General features: G+C 38.9%; 1 protein-coding gene across 2 annotated transcripts in view; it reads right to left on the bottom strand.

Moving 5' to 3' along the window:
• Positions 1-23,400, bottom strand: part of RPS6KA6 (ribosomal protein S6 kinase A6) — an 83,289-nt gene that overhangs the window by 9,176 nt on the left and 50,713 nt on the right. For both annotated transcript variants that reach the window (XM_039487999.1, XM_039487998.1), the window contains 8 exons: positions 20,247-20,349; positions 15,523-15,647; positions 15,073-15,198; positions 14,230-14,319; positions 12,104-12,262; positions 8,617-8,778; positions 7,723-7,799; positions 3,106-3,223 (listed from right to left, as the gene is read on the bottom strand). In XM_039487999.1, coding sequence (XP_039343933.1) covers positions 3,106-3,223; positions 7,723-7,799; positions 8,617-8,778; positions 12,104-12,262; positions 14,230-14,319; positions 15,073-15,198; positions 15,523-15,647; positions 20,247-20,349 — 960 coding nt within the window. The remainder of the gene's footprint in view (positions 1-3,105; positions 3,224-7,722; positions 7,800-8,616; positions 8,779-12,103; positions 12,263-14,229; positions 14,320-15,072; positions 15,199-15,522; positions 15,648-20,246; positions 20,350-23,400) is intronic.

Below are 23,400 nucleotides of genomic sequence, written 5' to 3'. Positions count from 1 at the left end.
ATTCATTCTAAACAGAGCCTTATTAGAATGTTCATGATTTTTCATATTTCGGTTTGCTTATGAATCCAGTCATCTTTCAGAACAAGGGCAGAAATAGTAACCCAAAACGAACAAATAAGCAATCCATTTGCCTTGGATGCATTTCTTCTAGTGGCAGATGCTCCTCCTCACTCCTGCGATATAATTAATGTCTAGACTACAAGCTGCAAAATCTAAAACTCAAATATAGTGATATGCCTCTGAAGTTTTTCCACTTTAAAGTACAAACTTGAAAAGTGAAACTGACCAGAAGTGTACATTTGGTTTTGCCCTGTTGGAGTATTAGGAAAGTGCTATTTTAAGTTAATATGCAATTGCAAGGCTGGTCAAAAGAAGGTGAGAGAGAACAAATAAATTAACACATTAATAGGTGGAAGGAAGGATATCAACAAAAGCAAGAACAAAGAATGATTACTCAGCAATTGGAGTAAGGACAATATGAGGCATTAAAATATATATATATATCAAGAACAAAATAAATCCTAGTCATAGTATAGATCCGTTACTAACAGAAATGGGAAAATTGTCACTAATGAAACAAAAAGGCAGAAGTGTTCTGTAAATATTTGTGTGTTTTTTAGAAAGAAGCTGGGTGATGCATTCACATCTCACAGTGATGATTTTTTTTGCCTTTTCCAGCAGTAACTAAGTTGGATATTAAACAGCTACTATAGTTCAATAGTTTTAAATATAATTTGCACCTGAGTATTAAAAAATTGGCCAAGGATCTCTCTTAACCACTGATGTTGATTTTTAACAAGCCTTGAATTACTAGGAAAGTTCCAGATGGCTGGAAAAAGGCTAGTGTGCCAAAACTTTAAAAGGGTAAACTGAATGGCTTGGGTAACTATAGGCCAACCCTGATCCTGGTGAAATCAAGGAATGGCTGATACATGAAGCAGTCATTAAAGAATTACATGATGGTATATTAGTGTCTCAACAATATTTTATGGAAAATAGGTAGCATCAAACATATCTTTCTGGTTAAATTACAAGTTGGGTTGAGAAAGGTAACCATGTTGACGCAATATACCTAGACTTGTGTAATGCATTTGACTTGAGGCTGAAGCTAGACAAACTCAGATTAGAAAAACATTTTATTTTAAACAAGGATAAAATTAAGTGAGGATAACTAATTGGACAGTCATTAAATCTAGATTTAACATCTTTTTAAAAGATATGTCACAAACTATGGGCTTGATGTGGGAATTATGGGTAAAATGCTACTGCCTGTGTTAAGGGGGTAAGATTAGATTATCAATATTGGTCCCTTTGTAGCTTTAAAGTCTATTAACCTACTAATGGGTCAGGTTAAAATTTATAATTATACTAGCACCATTTTAGGTTACTAAAACTCAGATTTAAAATATAACCTAATTTTTACCATTGATACTGTGTGATTACTTTTGCAATTCACATAGCTAGGTCATGAAAAAATAGGTTAGTTCCTCCAGTTGATTTTCACCGACTAGCACAACATTCATCACAGGAGATGCAAAAATTGCAGTGGAATGTTTGCTCCCAAACCAAAAACTTGGTGACATCTAAGCATTGCAAGTAAGAGGCAACTTTACATGTTGAAATACTCAGAATAAATAGATGGCAGTCAACTATTTTTTTCTTATTTTGTTGGTTTGAGTCATAGCTTTATCATTATTGTTTGTGTTTTGCTTTGCTCTTGGTGCGTTGCATACCAGAATATTAATCTGAGTAGATTTTTCTAGTTTTTAACCACTATCATGTCATTATATTTCACTGAAATTTAAAATTTGCCACCTGGAGTATTTAAAAATTTTCTTCAACTTTTTATGCTTTTATTTAAATCTTCTAGTTAAAATTCTGAAGTCAAGCAAATCCTAAATAAACACATAATTTGATTTAAATGTGAATTGCCATATAAAAGCTGTGCTACTTTTGATATGTCTTTATGGACATACAAGAAACAAAGTTTTTCATTTTTCTGGAAGTATTTTCCTCCTGGTTTATCAGATGCAGACTTTCCAACTTTTTACTGGAAATAATAAGTCTTAGAAGAATCAGAATAGTCACATTTGCAAGTCAGACTGAAACCTGAACTGCAGTTCTCATGTCAGTCAACGGACAGGCTTGGTAATGGTTAATTTTAGGGAGCTATTTTAAAATCACTCAGATTTTTGTGCTGAATGTCCTCATTAGACAGGTTATGGAGAAATTCAAAGACATTTATAACTAACCCTATAAAACATTTTTTCCTTTAAACTTCTCTTGGCTTCTAGCTTATTGGTTGTATCCCATAATGTGTTGTTCTGTGCAATCACAAATACCATGGAACACAACTTAGTAGTAAATAAGTAGTTAGTCTTCACATTCGGGAACACCTTCAGTAAACCAGAAGGTAACATTATTTTGTAGGGGTGGGGTGAATTTTAAAAGTTAGTAAAAAACTTATTTCTCTGCTGAAATTAGCCTTTATCAGCCTAGTCAGCAAGGGCATTCAGTGCAGCAATTTTGGCTTAACATTTCTCACTTTGGTTTTGTAGTTCACATTAACACAATAAAACATTAAGCTTTCATCCTTCTGACTTTGTGAATTTGGAGTCCACGATAGTATGATGTTAATAGTGCTAAGCAAGAATCAGGTAGCCACGACTCAACAAGAACCAGATTTAAAGTAGTCTCACACAATATCCATCCCACATCAGCTGGCTCTGCTGGAAATACAACTCAGGTTTTAGCCCTGAAATATGACATCACCATCTTTGTCCTCCAAAGACTGCCGAAAGTCTTCCAGCAAGAGAGAAGTGTAGAACAGATCCCGAACCTCTTGTATAGAGCACTTAAAGTTTTACATGTGAGCTTTGTGAGGCACTGTAAAAACATTCTTCCCTTGTTAAAAATGCAACTCTTGATATAGCCCTAGCATCAGAAACCATCAAAAAAAATATACCACAGATTCCATACACAGACAAAAATATACCAAAATAAAATGGCTAAGAGTTAAGTTACACTAGTCAGATATCCGATCAAGTTTAACATATATTTGCTTGTACCCTAGATGGTACTATAGAAGATAAAATATATTTACACCTTTGCTGCATCTGAAACAGTGTCCCAGTTGCCTCCACTTAAAGAGAATTTTCCACTGCCTATTCGTAACAGGATTTCCTCAGGAGTATCATTGGGACCATTGGCAAAAGGAGTATAGCTATTTAAAAAAAAATTACAAGCAAAGAAAGGATTACATGTATATGAAATCTATAAAGAAACATGACGTAAGCAAATCTTCAGAAAGCAGTGTCATTCTGTCTAGATACTTATGGTTGTGTTACTACTATATTATGTGATTTCAGATATTTACTAAAAATACATGAAAATTTAATCTTTAAAAACTTTTCTTTTTATTCATTGCAGTGGCTTATCCAGTGGAACAAACTAAGTACAGACCAAAAATCCATAGTAGCTAAAGGTTAACAACTTGCAGGCTATACATTCTTACCATTCCAGAATTCATCAATTAAACTGAAATGTTTCACAAATAGAAATAGACTCAGACTTTAAGGTCAGAAGGGAACATTATGATCATTTAGTCTGACCTCCTGCAAAATGCAGGCCACAGAATCTCACCCATCCACTCCTGTAACAAACCCCTAACCTATGTCTGAGTTACTGAAGTCCATCAATTAAAAAATGTTAACAGTTGGTTACAATTACAAACTGAAGAACAACAAAAATGCCAAGGAACTAAAAAACTCATGGAAGGGGAAAAGCTACTCTGCTGGCACAGCAAAACAATAAGGCCTTTTTCCCCCACAATGGAATATTAACAGATAATTTTCTCATTTCCTACAAGTATTGAAAATGCAGGGGAAAGTTCTCTTCTCTGAACTTTACACTGCCATATGTCTATGACATGTGAAGCTGGCCACTTCTCCCTCTAAACTTTATTTACAGATAAAATAAACACCACTATTTCTTTCCTCCTCCATCACCACCACTATCACAGGAGATATCCTTTAAAGAGGTCATTATCACATAGTATCTTCAGTAAGCAGTTTTGTCTGTTGTGTTTCCAGAAGAACTGTATTTTCCCAGGAGCTCTGATCTACCCCTCCAAATAGAAGTAGAGCTGCAGTGGGTCTCAATCAGGGGTACACGTACTCTGGGGGTATGCAGAAGTCTTCCAGGGGGTACATCATCTCCTCTAGATCAGGGGTTCTCAACCTTTTTCTTGCTGAGGCCCACCCCAATATGCTATAAAAACTCCACAGCCCACCTGTGCCACACACCTGGTTTTCTACATATAAAAGCCAGGGCCGGCATTAAGGGGTAGCAAGCAGAGCAATTGCCTGGGGCCCCATGCCACAGGGCCCCCCACGAAGCTACGTTGCTCTGGGTTTGACTTCAGCCCTGTGTGGTGGGGCTCAGGGCCCCAGGCTTCAGCCCCATGTGATGGGGCTTTGGCTTTTTGCCCTCGGCCTCAGTGAGTCTAACGCTGGCCCTGCTTGGCGGACCCCCTGAAACCTGCTCACGGCCCCCCAGGGGGCCCTGGACCTCTGGTTGAGATATTTGCCTAGTTTTACAATAAGCTACTTTAAAGGCACTATTGAAATCAGTACAAACTAAAATTTCATACAAACAATTACTGGTTTATACAGCTCTATATACTATACACTGAAATGTAAGTACAATAGTTATATGATGGGGAATATCCTCATGTAAGGTCACCACACTTTTTAAACTGAACGGCAATGAAGTGATCAATAAATCTGACTGAAGTCCATAAATATGTCTATACCTTTTATCATGGACAGAAAATACAAATGTGACTGGGACTGTTTTTAAGACTCAAGTTTGGGAGGCTCTCATTTCTCAAAATTACAGAAAAGCTGTTTTCAGAAACTTTCAGAAAGTTTTAAGAAACAGTCTCTGCCTGTAAAGTCAGATCCCTCAGTAACCATGAATCCAACTGTGGAGTGCTCAGAAGAGTTAAAATTAATAAATATAAACCACATCCAAGAGACCTGAATAGTTCCTGAGAATGTTATGTTGTCTTGTTCCTTCCACATCTAGAAGCAAACACTGAGTACAACTTGGATATGATTTACATTAGCACATGACACTGTTTGCAAACATCTGCAACTACCCTTCAATTGTAATTTACTGTGATTTCAATAATTTATTAATCCCAGAAGTATGACTGTTTGCTACCCAGAAAGAGCTGCATTTTTGAGAACTTCATGGTTGAAGCCTCTTGCCTTTCCCAACCTATGAGCATGAGGATATAGAACATTAACACTAACATTCTAAGATACACACAGTGACGGTCAAGTACTTGGTGCATACTGTATATTAATATATTTTAAAAGTTAATGATTTCATAAGTTTTGTTTAAAGTTGAAGAATTAACCTATGAAATTTGTTATGTAACTGCTATCATGGAGGACAAAGTCCACAATGTTTACACTTCTAAAACAATCCTCTTTCAGGTTCTGGGAGGGCCTAAAATTAAGCCCCTTTGAAAAGCAGAAACCTGTGTGTTTTTGTTACTTCTCTACATCTTAAAAATAAATTACATTCCAGATGTTCCAAAAATATTAATCTTTTGGCTGCAAATAATTACATCGTCACCCGATATAACACAAATTGGGATACAATGCAGCAAAGCAGTGCTCCAGTGCGGGGGAGGGTGGCGGGGCTGCGCACTCCAGTGGATCAAAGCAAGTTCAATTTAACACAGTTTCACCTATAACACGGTAAGATTTTTTGGCTCCCAGGGACAGCGTTATATCGAGGTAGAGGTGTATGAGACATTTTAGTCCAGAAAAGTACTTTTCAAAAGTGTTATAGTGGGATGAGAAGTACAAGTTAAAGAACTAAATGGCAGCTACAGCCTTTTACTCATGTGCTGCTACTACTAGTGAGTGTCCATTGTGCATTAAAGCTATAAATCGCCAGACTACTAAAAGATTGTGAAACTCATGTAGCAAAATTTACCATTTCTTGCTATAAGGAGAATCTCCTCTAAGGATTATTACTTTCAGTACTGTATTCTTGCAAAATCATCTTTAATTGGCCTAACAAGAATTAGGACAATGCCCCGTTAGCAGACTGGTATAGGATAGCCACCCTGAGAAGCAGTATGTGCTTCAAATTTCAGTAAAATGGGTTGGATTCTTGTCCAGGAATGTCATGACAGCTGTGAAAGCTTTCCCATGTTTATTGCTAAAGTTTGTGTCACTAATATTCCAGCTCAGAGATATTACTCTGAAGATCCCCAAAATACCAAGCACCATCATATATTCAGATTTTGAATTCAGTGAATTTGAATTAGCATTTTGGGGAATGAAATCTTAACATTAAGCAGCTGTCTATAGAAGGTTCATTAGAACCTTACACAAAACTAATTTGGCCTGTTAGCTGCGAGGCAGTTATCAGAAGACAGTATGAAAACTTGATCTGCAAAATTTCTGATGCTGAAGCTAGGGTAGAACATGTTACTAAATAGGAGTCTGACTCTGCAATTTTTTTAAAAGTATTAATTACACATTATCATTATCGTTAGGGTCACAATACAAACGTTTATATTTTGAAATTCACATTGATGAATCAAGTAATAATATATTAATTCAAATAGGTAGATATGAATCTATAAATTGGAATTTGCTGCTAAAATTAAGTCAATTGTCTGCCTAAAAGAAATAGGTGATAGCACTAAAGATTAAGGATACGATACTATCATTTTACTAAAAGCGTCGCTTTAAATCTCAACCTCAGTTTATTATTTGCTATGAAAACTTCAACAGAAATTACATCCTTTTATATTTGGATACTGCTAAAGAAAGTAACTCAATTCATTTTTTCCATAATGCTGTAATTTAGAGATTTCAAAACCCATCTAATGTAATGTTCCATACCCATGTAATGTATGATTTGTGTGTCAACATCAAAATCCTTAAGGGATGTTGGCCACTTGAATCTGATCAGAAAAACAGTTGTGTATGTCACCCTAAATCTCCCTGCCAAATCTGGTAGTTTTGCACTCTTATTTTTAAGCACTGTTCTTTCTCCTGTTCCTATACAAAAGATACAGACCAGAATAATTAGCTACTCAGAGGATACAGTGAAAATGACTACATATGTAGGGCTGTCAAACACATCAAGCAACAACAAAATAGAGAAAAAATGTTTCTAATATTTTAGAGTAGCAGCTGTGTTAGTTTGTATCAAAAGCTTATGCTCAAATAAATTTGTTAGTGACAAGTACTCCTGTTCTAATATTTTAGTTATAGTAATCTTAGATACTAATTATAACAATATTAGGTACATTTTTTCCAGACAGGAGCACAATTACATTGAAAGCAACTGATTCTAGATTTTGAATATTTCCATAAGTTTATGTTAAATGTTAACACATGAAGAACACTAAAGAATTATGGAAGCCTTCTATTAAAAATATACTTTCTTGCAATCCATATATTTTAAGACTGTTGCTCAGCATGCCACAATGCCTGATACTGTACAAACCTTATTGCAAGTAGGAAAAAAAAGATTTTCCTTCAAACAAGTAGTAAAATGTAGAACTTTTACATTCATTATCATGTCTAATACATCTCAGGGCTGCTGTCATATCAGAATGTCTGTGTGTATACATCATACTAATTCCAGGAAACTAAGATGACATCTGAAAGCTGATAAAAACCTTACCCTGCCAGCATGGTGTAAAGGAGAACACCCAAGCTCCAGATATCACAAGCAGCATCATATCCCTGTCTCATGAGAACCTATAAAACAAAGATCTGTTAAAGTTTTATTTGCTGCATGTAAAAAACTACAGAAAGGTTATGCCAATCCCAACATTCTTTCTTAAAACCAAACAGAAATATGACAAATATTCTTAAATGTAGACAGCCATTATAAAATATTTTGAAAAGATGTTTGTGTCTTACTACTGGGGGCCACTACCACCATTTCATTAGGTTTGAGCCACTCCTTGAGAGATTAGCAGCACAAACACATTGACAGTAATATTGTGATGTAAACCCAAGAACCTGATCCTACTGTCCTTAATCATGGAAAACTCCCATAGAAACAATTTCCAGATTAAGGTCTGCAGTATTGTATCCCAGTGAGCTTTAGGGACAGATATAAAAGGAAAATACTTTCAGTGTCTTTTATTGTGACATTTCTCATTGTCTAAAGGAACGTATTCTCTTTAAAGATCCCATTGTGATACTAGATGCACATGGCACAGTTGATGCAATCTAAAGATGCAGAATACAAGCAAAATTGTCTCTAAGGAAAAAAGCTTGGGAAAATAAGGAAAAAAGACATGAGTATTTTAAATGCATTCCTGGACAAATATTTAAAGGGAAGATAAAAATGATGAAGTTGTAATTAGAAAGATATGTAGCCTAAATTGGAGTCTCTGGAATTTATTTGGAACTAATCCTTTTGAGACTTAGGATGCCAATATTTAAGATCATCACTCTGGAAACATAACCAGAGCATTGTCATGACAGGATGTTTCCCTTTTTAACTGTAACAGCCTTTTTAGTGTAACAATGACTTCTAGCGGTTTTGGTAAATTGCTGAAGATACCTCTGGTGCTACAAAGTTGGCAGTGTAGCAAGGAGTTAAAAGAAGTCCATTCTCCCCTCGAAGTTGTTTTGCAAATCCAAAATCACAAATCCTGATAGAGTCAGCATTGTTTGAGTCATCCATATATAAAATATTACTTGGCTTAAGGTCTCGATGCACTACCTTTAAAAAAAAATAAAGTATAATACTTAGAAGCTATTTGTAACTTGTAAAGATAACAAATGCCTATAGGGCACATCTGTAAAAATATGTAACTTCCTTACCTGTAACTGTTCTATGAAGGTAGCCCAATACTGATCCACACAATTACTTAAAGTACATGATGTAACGCCAGAAATTCTATATCTTTTAAAGTAACATTACATAGGAGCTCCTGAATCATGGTAAAGATGCAATTATCCTTTATTGACCCCCCCACAACTGATAAATAAAACCTACTGCATGTCATAAGCTACAAAGATTAATCAATTTATTAGAACAGTAGGATTGTTACTACAACGTTAAATGATTATTTATGAGAAAGTATATAATTTTTCTATTTGAAATACTGTTTACATTCTAATCTAGGAAAGGTCATTACCACTGATGTGATGATGTCAGATACTTTAAATAACTAAAATTACATTAAACTTCTTACTTAAAAACTTACGAAAAACCAAATGAAAATGCAACTTTTCTCTAAAGTTCTCTTTCCTGACCTTGTTAACAGGGCTAAATCTGGGAAATAATTGTTGGACTCAAACAGTGTATAATTATAGGCATAAAATTATTATTGTTCTAATTGCTGAAAAGATACGTCTCCTGTACTGGATAACACATTTCCCTGTATGATGATGCTAGGAAGATTTGCAATAAAGTGACAACCTCTCTGACACAAGAAGAGCCTAGGATTGAAATGGATTAAGAAAAAGATATCAGTATTTCCACACAACATAAAAAGATCCTTTTCTTCTTTCGTTCATTGCCCCATACATATGATTTTGTACTACATATAGCATTGTTTCATATAACAATTTAATAGTTATTTGTTTGCATATAATTTTACCCTTTAAGATCTAAAAAATTTAATTACAAAAAACAGAACTCCTAAATGGGCTTTCATTTTATCAAAAGTGCAGCCTGTAGTGAAAGCTACTCTAAGTAGCGAGACACCTGTGTTCATTACTGAATCTAGGTTTGTACAAATGGAATCAAACTCTCTTGCCATAATCTTATGATGCATCTTATGTTCAATTCAATAATTTCAAGAAAATGTGAGGGTTTGTACATTCATTAATGATTTTATTACTTGATAGGAGGATATTAGTGTTCACTGTGGTTATATCCTCTACCCCGATATAACATGGACCTCCGGAGCCAAAACAATCTTACTGCACTATAGGTGAGACCGCATTATATCGAACTTACTTTGGCTCCCCTGAACAACCCCCCACCGAGACATCCGTCCCTGACCACCCCCAGGACCCCACCCCCTACCCAACCCTCCTGCTCCCTGTCCCCTGACTGCCCCGACCCCTATCAACACACCCCACCCCCTGACAGGCACTCACCGGCAGTGGCGGGAAGTGGAGCAGCCCGGCCCCAGCCCGCTCCACTCCACCAGCTCCCAGCCGTGGCGCGCCGCTTCCCACTGCCAGTGAGTGTGGGGAGGCTGGGGAAAGGATGCTCCCCGTACTCACCTGCGGTGGGAAGCGGAGCGCCACGGCCCCACCCCGCTCTGCTTTCCTTGCCCCGGCCCCAGCTGTGTTGCTGGGGGTGGGGAAAGGTCCCGCACTCACCTGCAGCCGTGGAAGTGGTGCAGCCCGGCCCCAGCCCGCTCCACTCCGCCAGCTCCCAGCCACAGCACTCCGCTTCCTGCCGCAGGTGAGTACGGGGGGTGTCCTTTCCCCAACCTCACTTGTGGCGAGAAGTGGAGTGCCACGGCTGGGAGCTGATGTGCTGATCCGCCAGAGCGCTGCTTTACCACGTTGTATGCGAACCTGTGTCATATCAGGTCGCGTTATATTGGCGTAGAGGTGTTAGATATTTTTAGTGATAGCACCCCACATATATAGGGGGCCCAACCTTGCAACAATTTCTAATGTAAATAATCTTTACTCATATGAGTAGATACTTTATAGCAAATACGCCTATTCTTGAGTAAGAGGCAGAGAGGTACTATGACAGCATCCTCACACAACTTAATATACCTCAATCATTATCTGTAATAAATATCTTTTACCAGAAGGCTTCATTTATCTGAATTTTAACACCTTTCCATGTGGACATTTTGAATAAGACTAAGATAACCAATCTCATTTGTGATCTAGACATCTCCAAAAAGTGAAAAGCTGGTGTACTCATTAACTAGATTTTGGACCCTTAATAGTAACTTTGCAATATGACTTTTATAAAGACACATATATGGATGAACTCTTACCACTAAATATTCCTGCTAATAAGTGTGTGATTAAAAATAAAATCTCTGGCATAAAAACATTTCTAGTACTAAGCATGTGCTTTAAAAACATTTTAAAAGCTATTAAAATTGGAATATATTATTAAAAACAACATGTATATAAAAAATAAACACATTAGTAGTGTTACAGGTTTAAAATAGACTACAACCTAAAAGCTGGGGCCTTGTAGGTGAGTAAATATAATATTGTAGTTAAAATCCAACTACATTTTATTCTGAGTTGATAGCGGCTTTGTATTAACAGCAATGTGTATTAATTAAAACATACAGATTGTACAGATGTGTATGTAATGAAACCAGAAATTCAGAACAAAATGAAAATCAGGCTTCCACAAAATGCCCACTTCCTGCTGTGTGATGCACAAACCTCATTAGTGTATATAAGTAGTTATCTGGCTGAGCTCTTCAGGGGGATTACGCATTATCTGGTCATTATAAATAAAAATCAGATTATGGCATTGATAACGACCCAATTGGTATTTCGAGTTGGATAGTTCTAATAATTCAGATCAATTTTAAATAGAATAACTGAGTGAACTGTTTGTATACTTGAAGTTCCCATAGCCAATCAGATCTCTGGGTGGCACATTTCTATAGAAAAACACTTTGTTTCTAGTGGTTTAAATACTAGTTTATTTTACATAATTATTCTACAGGAATTAAATACTTCATATTAGAATAACTTTGCATTCTAGTTTTCCATTAGAGGAGCAAAAAGATTTTCATCTAACTGCATGAGTCAAAACTGAAATCTTCATATGAAATACAGAAAAGTACTCCTCTTCCTCACCCTCCATGGAGATGTAGCTTAATTAAAAGGTTATGTAATCAAATTAATTTTCTAGCAAGGCATTTTTATAAATTATGCATGAAGTTTAAATTATGTTGTACGCAAATGAAGTCTCAACGCTCTTCATAATGTGTTCACATACTAACAAGTCAACAAAAATTTAAGAAAAAGAAAAAGAAAATGTGATTGTTAATTACACAAAGTATAAATACAATCATGATATAATATGTATCACTTACTCCTTGACAATGAAGGTAGTCAACTGTTTTAGTTATAGTGTACAATACAGCACTAGCCTCCCGTTCTGAGAAATACTTTTGTCTGAGAATCCGATCAAGCAGCTCTCCTCCCTTCATCAATTCAGTGACCAGGTAAATATATCTGCCGTCATCATACACCTGAAGAAGTTTAAAAACATACACACTCATTTGAATAATTCACAATTTAACATACATTCCAAGAATTTTAAGGACTAAAAGTCTTCTTCTTCTAAATGTATATGAATACAGACAGGTATTGCAAAGTTTAATTCTTCAACTGAAAATTCATGCCTCATGGCACAAGGATTAAAGAAACCTTACATCTCACTGAACTAGATAAATTCATGGAGGATAGGTCCATCAATGACTATTAGCCAGGATGGGCAGGGATGGTGTCCCTAGCCTCTGTTTGCCAGAAGCTGGGAATAGGCAACAGGGGATGGATTACTTGATGATTACCTGTTCTGTTCATTCCCTCTGGGACACCTGGCATTGGCCACTCTCAGAAGACAGGACACAGAGCTAGCTGGACCTTTGGTCTGAGCCAGTATGGCTGTTCTTATGCAATGTGGAGCTAGTGGGTCATTAAATGATGATTCTGGGATTCATTCTTTCACTTGGCTGCCTTGGGAAGAAGCATTTTGTTTCTCCCTATTTTTACCAGATGCAATTTTGAGTGATGGCACTTCATATATCACCACCTAAGTAGTTTATTTCTACATTAGATCAACAACACATCAAGTGTTCAGTTGAGATAAGGATGGCAAAGACAAGCTTCCAATATCAGACTCAGATGCATATATTAAAACTGTTCAGGCAGCCATGGATCTTTACATTTATTTATATAAACATAAGGTTATTATTATTTTAAAAACTAAATAAGCTCCCCATGTGCTAGCAAAACACATGGAATAATGATGGCTGCAGTTAGCCAAAGGGCCGCTAGAAATTCTGAATGGGAAGAATCACCACTGTATCCCTCTACCATGTGCTCTCCACCCTTGTTCAACTGCAGCTGTCCCAATCTCCAGTGGCCCATCAATTTGCCACCCATTGAAATGGGAGGCAGCAGGGGTGGCATTTTGGTTCTGTATAGCTAATGATGAAAGCCCCAATGAACTTGGTTTCTGCTTGGTTTGTTTTTTTGTTGTTGTTTTTTTTAAACCTTAGAAATAGCAGGAGTATTCTTTTGGTCCTTTTTAAAATTTCTGCTAACAGAATTCTTTGGAATGCCAGAGAGCTACAGAAGGCTTGTCTACACTTATCGGGGGATCGACAAGTGGTGAACAATGTATAGGCAGTCGATTTAGCAGATCTAGTGAAGACCCGCTAAATCTACCACAGATCGCTCTCCCATCAACTCCTGTACCCCACCGGATCAAGAAGATTGGGGGAGTCAACAGGAGACTGTCTCCCATCAACATTGCATAGATCTAAGCCACGTCGATTTGCATTACGCTATTAATGTAACTCAAATTGCGTAGCTTAGATCGAATTTCCCCTGTAGTGTAGGCAAGGCCTGAGCCATCATTTTAAAGTGTGTAAGTGTTGACTCTTTCACAAGTAGGTCTTAACTGTTAGGCATTTTGAGTTAAATCAACAATAAACAAAAACCAAGAAATTAGTAGTAAAAATCCCATTCCCTCTCACATGCACAAGTTCCATTAATTAATTATGGTATCATAATTCTACTAGCTCTCTAGCTGTCCACAGAATCTTCCAGTAGAAACATGATAAACAAGATCTAAATTTCAAATGGGAGAGAAAGTGGAAATAAATGCAATAAAGTGCAGAATTTTCTTTTCTTTGCAGGTCACCTTTAAAGCCCAGAATCATTTAGGAATTTAATAATAAATTAATTAGCAAAGGCCAAAAACATTTTGAGTCTCCCAAAACCTAGCACCTTTGCAAAAAAATTAAGATATAATGTATAAGTAACAGTATATGACATTTTAAATATTTTACCTTTTTTTAAAAAACTATAAGTATTGTTTCCAGCATATTTTACTGGAAATGCAAAACATGGGATCCCTACCCAACCATTATTTTATTTACTGTTTGACTGTTTTGTGGTAAGAATTGTAAAATTTAAAAAGAGTACATACATCTTTTAAAGTAATAATATTAGGGTGTTGTCCATAGCGCATCAAAATCTCAATTTCTTCTGAGGGATCTCTCTTACTTTTGTCAATTATCTGTGAAATAAATGGTGGAAAAGGGCTCAATGTTAAATGAAGTATTTCCTCAAAGGCAAAATGGATGAAAATCCTGGATTTTGGATAAGAGACCACAAAAGCTTCACGTAACAAGAATTTTCAAACTAAGCAAGACAGCAGTTTTGACTATAAAATTCACACATTATTGCTCTTTTTACTTTCATGCTTCATCCTTAGTAGTTATGAGTGACACATTATCCAGCCTATTCGCTTAAAGCTTGAGGTTAATAGTTACAAAACAAGTTCTAGCGTATATTGAAAATTGCTCTAATTTGAAGATTAGGATAGTCTGATAAATTCACTAAATACTTCTACTTCCCTCCTGCCCACTTCCCCACCTAAAGAGCCCACTGATCTCACCTTTGTTGTACTCTTATTGTAAGGGCAAATAAAAAAGGAAAAGGGAAAAATTTAACAATATGTCTATTCAATGAAATGTGATAATTGAAGTAAATTTCAAAGCCAACAGAATTAGGTTTCAAATAATTGACATATTGCTCCATAAGTTTGGTGGAAACCTTTTCTCTAAAAAGAAATAATGGTAAAAGCAAATACAAAATTTAGCTGAATGGAAAAATTTACTCTTTCACTTCTCAAAGTACATACAACATTACGCTGACTGAAAAATTAGGTGTTTAAAAAAAAAAGGTCTCTTTACTTACTGGTACATTAAAAAGATACATGACTGTGGAGTAACTATTCTAATACCAAAAGAGAATTTACACCAAGTACCTTCACGGCAAACTCCATATTGGTAGCTATGTGCACACATCTCTTGCAAACAGAGTAGGAGCCAACACCAATATCCTCCTTCAGCTCATACACATCAGTGAACTGTGCACTGTTTCCATGAAGTTGCTTTAAACAAATATAAACTGCATTTTAAAACAATAAACTGTACTTTAACAAAACATGATTTTTACTTTCTCAAGCAGCACATTTTTCTTTACTTTGCAGTTTTTTCCTTTTGAAATTTGCATTTAAAGAGACATTCAACTTAATTTTTGACAATGGATTAGTTTAAGTTGCTGCACATAATGTTTATGTATATAAGTGTTTTGGTGCTGCTGTGCTGATATACGGGTCTTTCCAACAGAGGAGAATGGAGGTTAACTATCAAAACACACATCAGCTTTGGCATTTCAATTAAGAAATATCTAAACCAAGAAAAATAAATTTTACCTGTACTATTGGCAATATATTGGTGAGGGGTGAAATTTTATGATCTTCTATGGCAGTAGTTGCAACAAAGCTAAATCCTTTGAACAGCTGATGCGCGTTAGCACTAGGTGGAACTCCTGGAGAATCTAATTGTTAAATACACATGGTTTAATTAGAATCTGAAGAGTATTCTGTTACTTCAGTATATTCAAGATAAGATATTCTGTGTGTTTACCATAGGGATGTTCTCAAAAGTATTTTGAGGAAAATACAAGAAAGTGCTAATATATCACCTTTCACTTATATTCTCACTTTTACTTATTTTAACAGTATCACATGCTAAATAAAATACATGCCTGCCCCCCTGCCTGCCTTTTTTTTTAAACTACAAGACTTCAAGATGTTGCATAAACTAGAATACATGTAATTTCATCTATTCCCCCCAAAAAACAACTCTATCTGTGACTATTCACAAAGAACTACAGATTGGTGCCCCGATTTCATTCACAGCAGTGAGCTCAAGTATGTGGAGTCAAAAAGGGTGCATATGAGGGCACTGCTAGCTAGAAATTTCAACTGAAGAACCATAGATGTGGGCATGGCAGAAGTACAGGGATCCATGGACACAATACTTGAAGAATGTAGCGATATGTTTCAAAAGTCACGAGAGCCCTGATCTTCCCCAATGTACACTGTGTGCAACTTCTACTTCACTGTACTCCGTGTAAACACAAATAAAGCACAATTTGGCCCAGAGGTATTTTAACATACGTATGTAAACTTAAGAGCTGCTGATAATACGTCATGTGGCCAACAAACCAGATATCTGGTTTTAAAGTCCAGATGAAACCGTCAAGGGGAGATTTATAAACAGGACCCTTCAATGAACATACTAATTGTTGAACAGAAACGATTATAAGCCTTAATTGAGTGACTGAACATTAGAACAAAACCATTTCACTGTGTGGTAATTTTGTATTTAAAAGATGACTTCACGAAAGATATTTACACAAGTTTACTCGAAGCACTAATAAAATTGATTTGATAGCACTAGCTCAAGTCAGGCAAAACATTAACACAGGGGTCCCCAACGCGGTGCCCAATGCGCCCGCGTCCTGGCCGGCGGTTGAGCATCCGCCGAAATGCCGTCGAATTTCTGCAGTATTTTGGCGGTGGCGCCGCTCGATGACACCTTTGCCGCGGACAAGCAGCGTCATCGAGAGGCGTCACCGCCAAAATGCTGCAGAAATTCGGCGGATACTCGACCGCTGCCACGGTCCTTCGTCTAGCACCCGCCAGACGAAAAGGTTGGGGACCACTGCATTAACATATACCATTTTACCACTGTGCCTCAATACTGACATGGAAAAATCCCTCATCTCTAAACCTGGATTTCACCTAAATTCAAATTTGACTGGCCAAAAGAAAAGTAAATCCATCAAAAACTTTACTGAGCTAAATGATATCCAACTGTAGAGGATTGTGATCCTGAAATATACTCAAACATTCACAAGGGACTAGGATGTCAGAGTCATCTTCACTTCACTTTTGACAAGATGTGGAGAGCTATGTATTAACATATCTAGGCTCACAAGCAATGTCTGAGACTTAGGACAGATCAGCTCCAACAACTGTATTAACTTAGGGTATGTCTACACTACGGGATTATTCCGATTTTACAGAAACCGGTTTTTTAAAACAGATTGTATAAAGTCAAGTGCACGCGGCCATACTAAGCACATTATTTCGGCGGTGTGCGTCCATGTACCGAGGCTAGCGTCGATTTCCAGAGCGTTGCATTGTGGGTAGCTATCCCATAGTTCCCGCAGTCTCCCCCGCCCATTGGAATTCTGGGTTGAGATCCCAATGCATAATGGAGCAAAAACAGTGTCACGGGTGATTCTGGGTAAATGTCATCACTCAATCCTTCCTCCGTGAAAGCAACGGCAGAATCATTTCGCGCCCTTTTTCTCTGGATTGCCCTGGCAGATGCCATAGCATGGTAACCATGGAGCCCGTTTAGCCTTTTTTCACTGTCACCATATGTGTACTGGATACTGCTGACAGACGAGGTACTGCAGTGCTACACAGCAGCATTCAATTGCCTTTGCAAGGTAGCAGAGACAGTTACCAGCCCTATTGCACCGTCTGCTGCTTTGGAAATTGGCGATGATGGTTACCAGTCATATTGTACCGTCTGCTGCTGTCATGGGTGATCCTGGCTGGCCTCGCTGAGGTCGGCTGGGGGCGCACGGACAAAAATGGGAATGACTTCCCAGGTCATTCTCTTCTTTATGTTTTGTCTAAAAATAGAGTCAGTCTTGCCTAGAATATGGGGCAAGTCTACTAGAGAACCAGAGAGCACAGCTGCTCCGGGTCAGAGCTCCAGAGATCCTGCAGAAATGATGAGCTGCATGCCATTCTAGGGGGTGCCCCTGCAACAACCCCACCCGTTGCTTCCCTCTTCCCACACCCCTCCTGGGCTACCGTGGCAGTTATCCCCCCATTTGTGTGAGGAAGTAATAATGAATGCAGGAATAAGAAACACTGACTTTTTAGTGAGATAAAATGAGGGGGAGGCAGCCTCCAGCTGCTATGATATTCCAGGCAGGACATCTCCATTACTCATTGGGGGGAGGGAGAAAAGGAGCACAGCCTCCCGCTGCTATGATAGTCCAGAATCTCCATTAGACATGAAAGGGAGGTGGGGGAGAGGAGCTCAGCCTCCAGCTGCTATGATGACGACGGTTACCAGCCCTGGCACCATCTGCCAGGACTGAATCTCCAGGACACAAAGCTTAAAAAAGGGTATGACCGGGAGTCTTTCCCATTTTTGCCCAGGCACCCCCGGCCGACCTCACCGAGGCCAGCCAGGAGCACTCACAGGAAGACGACGAGGATGGCTATCAGTCATTTTATACCGTACCGTCTGCAACCGGGGAGGGGAGAGGATGCTGCTGTTTAGCGCTGCAGCACCCCATCTACCAGCAGCATCCAGTAGACATATGGGGACATTGAAAAGAGGCGAGAAACGATTTTTTTCCCTTTTCTTTGAAGGGGGGAGGGGGAGTACATTGACAACATATTCCCTGAACCACAGGCGACAATGTTTTTGACCCTTCAGGCATTGGGAGCTCAGCCAAGAATGCAAATGCTTTTCGGAGACTGCAGGAACTGTGGGATAGCTTGAGTCCTCAGTCTCCCCTCCCTCCCTACATGAGCGTCCATTTGATTCTCTGGCTTTCTGTTACGCTTGTCACACAGCACTGTGTTCAGTCCCTGCTGTGGCCTCTGTCAATCATAGCCTGGAGATTTTTTCAAATGCTTTGGCATTTCGTCTTCTGGAACGGAGCTCTGATAGAACAGATTTGTCTCCCCATACAGCGATCAGATCCAGTATCTCCCATACGGTCCATGCTGGAGCTCTTTTTAGATTTGGGACTGCATGGCCACCCGTGCTGATCAGCGCTCCATGCTGGGCAAGCAGGAAATGAAATTCAAAAGTTGGCGGGGCTTTTCCTGTCTACCTGGCCAGTGCATCCGAGTTCAGATTGCTTTCCAGAGCGGTCACAATGGTGCACTGTGGGATACCGCCCAGAGGCCAATACCGTCGAATTGCGGCCACACTAACCCTAATCCGACATAGCAATACCGATTTCAGCGCTACTCCCCTCGTCAGGGAGGAGTACAGAAATCGGTTTTAAGAGCCCCTTATATCGATATAAAGGGCTTCGTTGTGTGGATGGGTGCAGGGTTAAATCGGTTTAACTCTGCTAAATTCGGTATAAACGCGTAGTGTAGACCAGGCCTTAGTTCCAGTGACAGGCACAGATTCTGCAGAATCAAGACTTTTAATATAAAAATGGTTCCCAGCTCTTACCGTTGGAAAAATAATCTCTTCTAATGTGAAACCAAATAAAACATTGTACTGCTGTCTTCCTGATCTATAGACAGGCTGGTACAATACCTTCATGAGGGTGAACTGCCCTAATTCATTACAATGAGGTACTAATTTTGAAATTACAACAAAACTGATAATTTCAGTGCTAATTTTTCAATGCTAATTAGCAGAAATATTCAAGGTCTACTACTAAATACAATCCCATTAGCTGGATATCAATCACTTAAAAAAAGAACAGTTCTTTCTCTCCATGACTATCTGGCAACTCTTGCCGTCTAATACACATTGATCAAAATGGAATAGAAGAAAAATGCATTGCTGCTCAAATTTCCCCTTACCGTACCCACTTAGAGAAGATGGCAAAGAAAAAAAAAACCCCACTTTCTCTGCAGTTTCTCTCTCCAGCAGCTAGGAGGGGATGAATGGGAGATGATTCACTGCCTAAGAACGCTCCTCTCTGGGGCCTGCACTGAGGTAAGGACGGTTTGTAAAGGATAAGGAAATGAAGCTGGTGGGGGAAATTATGAGTCACTTGGGAGAGAGGAGGGAGATTTGGATTTCAAGCCCCTTTCTACAATTTTAAGTCAATCCACCACTGGAGAAAATAGGGATAAAAAAATGGAGAAGGGGAGTAAAACACTATCCACTACATGACCGTAATGCCACAGTTGATTTTACTGTGATTGGTATATATTCTGCCTTTCATCTTTGTGCCAACTCCCAAGATCAATGGCTCTAAATTTTATAGCTCTAGCCCCTAGGTATCAAACAACCATGTAATTTAGTCCTCCCCATACAATGAGTTCATCATATTGACTCGTTATTTTCTAAATATATGCATTACCTTTTGGGGTTTTTGCTGTGAATTCTGGATCAAAACAGAAGGTATCTTCTGGCTTACCAGAAGCAGGTTTAAATGGGGGCTGAATTTCTCTTCTGAACAGTTTCTGGAACAGAAAAGCCACAAAAGAAGTTTAACTAAAATTCAGAATTACTTTACAGATATTATATATTTTGCTAAACTAAAAGGAACGCAACAAGAATGTTTTTCATCTATTTTCAAAAGATTTCGCTTTCTGAAAGAGCACACTACAAAATAGCAGGCACAAAACACAAACGTATTGCTGATCCTTTTTAAAAAAGATTTATTCAGGTTTTTCTGCTCTCCTGCTTTGAAGGGCCTTAGAAGGGAATAGAGAGTCAGAAAGCCACAAGAAATATACCAAAGCTTGCCCCCGCTCCTTACCTACCAGGCCTCTCCCCTTCCAGCTTATTAAGTAGACAACAGCCTACAATTGCCCCCACTAACTCATCCTTACCTCAAAAGGAAATGGGCAGACAGTGGTGTATTCCCCAAATACCTGAACTGGATCCCAGTTTTAGGCTATTGCAGAGGGAGACAGGTTCTTCAAACCACTCCAATCCCAAGAGGAGGGAGAGAGGATCCATCCCATACTTTCCCATTATAGCTCCCTAGGGCAGGAGATTCTCCCTAGTGTCTTGTTCTTCCTGCCTTACGGGATGAGGGGATTTACCCCCTCTTAAACCAATACTCCAGGTCTTTCCTAGGTCCCTTAAGGGAAAGTGAGGAATGGCAGCTCCTCATTATCCTCTGTCCTGATGTGCAGTACAGGAGTAAAGCATTACCCCAAACAGGTACTCCTCAGCCCTATTCAGGGTTTAGGAAGAGAAAAAGGAGGCTCATTCACCATCTCTGTTTTCATCCTTTTATGTCAAGGCTTGTGAAAGGCTGAGTGGCTTGTAGGGGCTTTCTGCCTCTCTACCCTGGCCAGGTGGTACTCCCTGACCATCAGCAGACTCCCACGGCTCCCTGTCCTTGTGTGCAGGAATATCCACTGAAGAGAAGTCATCCCAGGCCCACTATCACAGGACTCGGGGAAAATATGCATGAGCTCACCCGGAGCAGTGCATGAGACAGGAAGTGGAAGTGACCATTACCAAACCAGAACTGATTATACACTAAGTGCAGTCAAATACTCAAAGTGCACCCTGTAAAAAAGCAGGTACAAAACTTTCAGGTAAAAGTGCAATTTTCTCAGTGGTTTTCAACTTCAACTTTCAAATTCTGAATGGAGGTTCAGACCGCTTTGGAAATCAGAAAATCTGTGGATCCCCAGTTGTCTGCAGACCACAGGTTGAAAACTGTTCTAGATATTGCTCCCTTAGAAATCTCAGTTCCTTATAAATCCTCTTGTTACTGTATCAACATATTTTCCTATTACTAGGTATATAAAAATAGGATTTTTTTTCTTTATTTAATATTTGTATTCCCATAGCACCTACCAGACAGACAGAGACAGGTGAGTACACAGGGAAATAAGATAAGATTGGTCAGCATAATAGGCAGTGGTCTCTGCACACCAGCTGCCCACCTGTTAAGATTTTTGTAGGCATCACAGCAAAGGAGAGTTTTAAGGAGGAATTTGAAGGACAATAATGTTTCACGGTTCACGGACGCTCCTTCCAAGCATAAAGGGAAGCATGGGAGAAAGAAGAAAGGAGCTAGTCTGAAAATTCAACAAGTGGGCAATGGAAGTTGGCCGCATGGGCTGATTGGAGATGGCAGTTGTCATCTTGGTAGCTAAATGGGAGAGGACAGGCAGTGTTAAGACAGGCCGTGAAGAGCCTTGAAAAGTGAAGACAAGCAGCTTATGTTTGATGGAACAGAGAAGGGGGAGCCAGTAGAGGGATGCAAAAAGGCAGGGAAGGCGGGGGTGATGTGATCAAGTCATCAGGCTAGGAGAACGTTCTTTGCAGCAGCATTCTGAATAAATTACGAACAGGGCAAGATTTCATTTGTGAAGGCCAGAGAAAAGGATATTACAGTAATTGAGATGTGAGATGAGAATTTAGCTGTGTGGATGGATTGGAACAATTCACAGATAAGGCCAGAAGGGACCACTGTGATCATCTAGTCAGACCTCCTATACAACAGGCCTTTAGGACATCCTTGCATTAATTCTTGTTTGAACTAGAGCATATCCTTTTAGAAAAAGATCCAACAATGATTTAAAAGGCTGTATTTTAGAGATGTTATGCAGAAAGAATTGGTCAAGATTTAGACAAAGCCTGGATGTGAGGACTTAGAGAGGTCCAAATTGAAGAGGATGCTGATATTATGGGTCTGTAAGACAGGCAAGAAGAGTGGCATTGTCCACAGCCAATCAAAAAAGAAGGCATCAGGGAGGGTTTTGGTGGCAGAGATTAAAAGCTCTGTTTTAGTCACGTTGAGCTTGGTCTGACAGCTAGACATCCACAAGGATACGCCAGAAAGAGGCAGAAGTTTTAGTCTGGACAAACTGAGAAAGATCTAGAGCAAAGAGATAGATACACAAGTCAGCAGCATGGAAAGCGTAGTTTGATTTGTGCAAATGAGATTACCCAGATAACATGTAGAAAAAGAGAAGAGATAAGGACCAAGGAGAGAGCCCTGTGGAACCCACACAGAAAGCTGAAAGGGGAGGTGAGGAGGAGAACCAGGAGAGGACAGTCACAGACAGCCAAAATTTCAAGAAGAGCATGGTTGACAAGTCGATGAGGATGGAGTACTAGTTCTGAGCTTGGGCAAGGAAAAGTTCATTAGAGACTTTGGCAAGAGGAGTACCAGGAATGGAAGCCAGATTAGAAAGGGCCTTGCATGGAATTGGACAGGAACTCAAGACAGCAATTGCAAACACTTCATTCAATGAGCTTAGAGATAAAAGGGGAAAAGGAGATAGAATGATAGCTAGAGAGGCAAGTGGGATCAAGGATGGGGCTTTTTTTTTTTTTTAAGAAGATGTGAGTCTAAAACATGATTGTATTATGAAGGGAAGAGCCAGAGGAGAGCGAGATATTAACAAGTGCAAGGGAGAAGATGAGAGTGGGTGGCTAGTTCCTTCAAATGAAGCATGTCAAGCTCCCCTATATCATAGGAGGAGCTCCCAGTTTGGCCAATTATGAGAGCGGGGCAGCATCTGGGGCTATCAAAGAATCAG

Source organism: Mauremys reevesii, linkage group 9 (genome assembly GCF_016161935.1).
Source record: "Mauremys reevesii isolate NIE-2019 linkage group 9, ASM1616193v1, whole genome shotgun sequence".
Taxonomy (NCBI): domain Eukaryota; kingdom Metazoa; phylum Chordata; order Testudines; family Geoemydidae; genus Mauremys; species Mauremys reevesii.
This window is presented reverse-complemented; position numbering and strand designations above follow the sequence as displayed.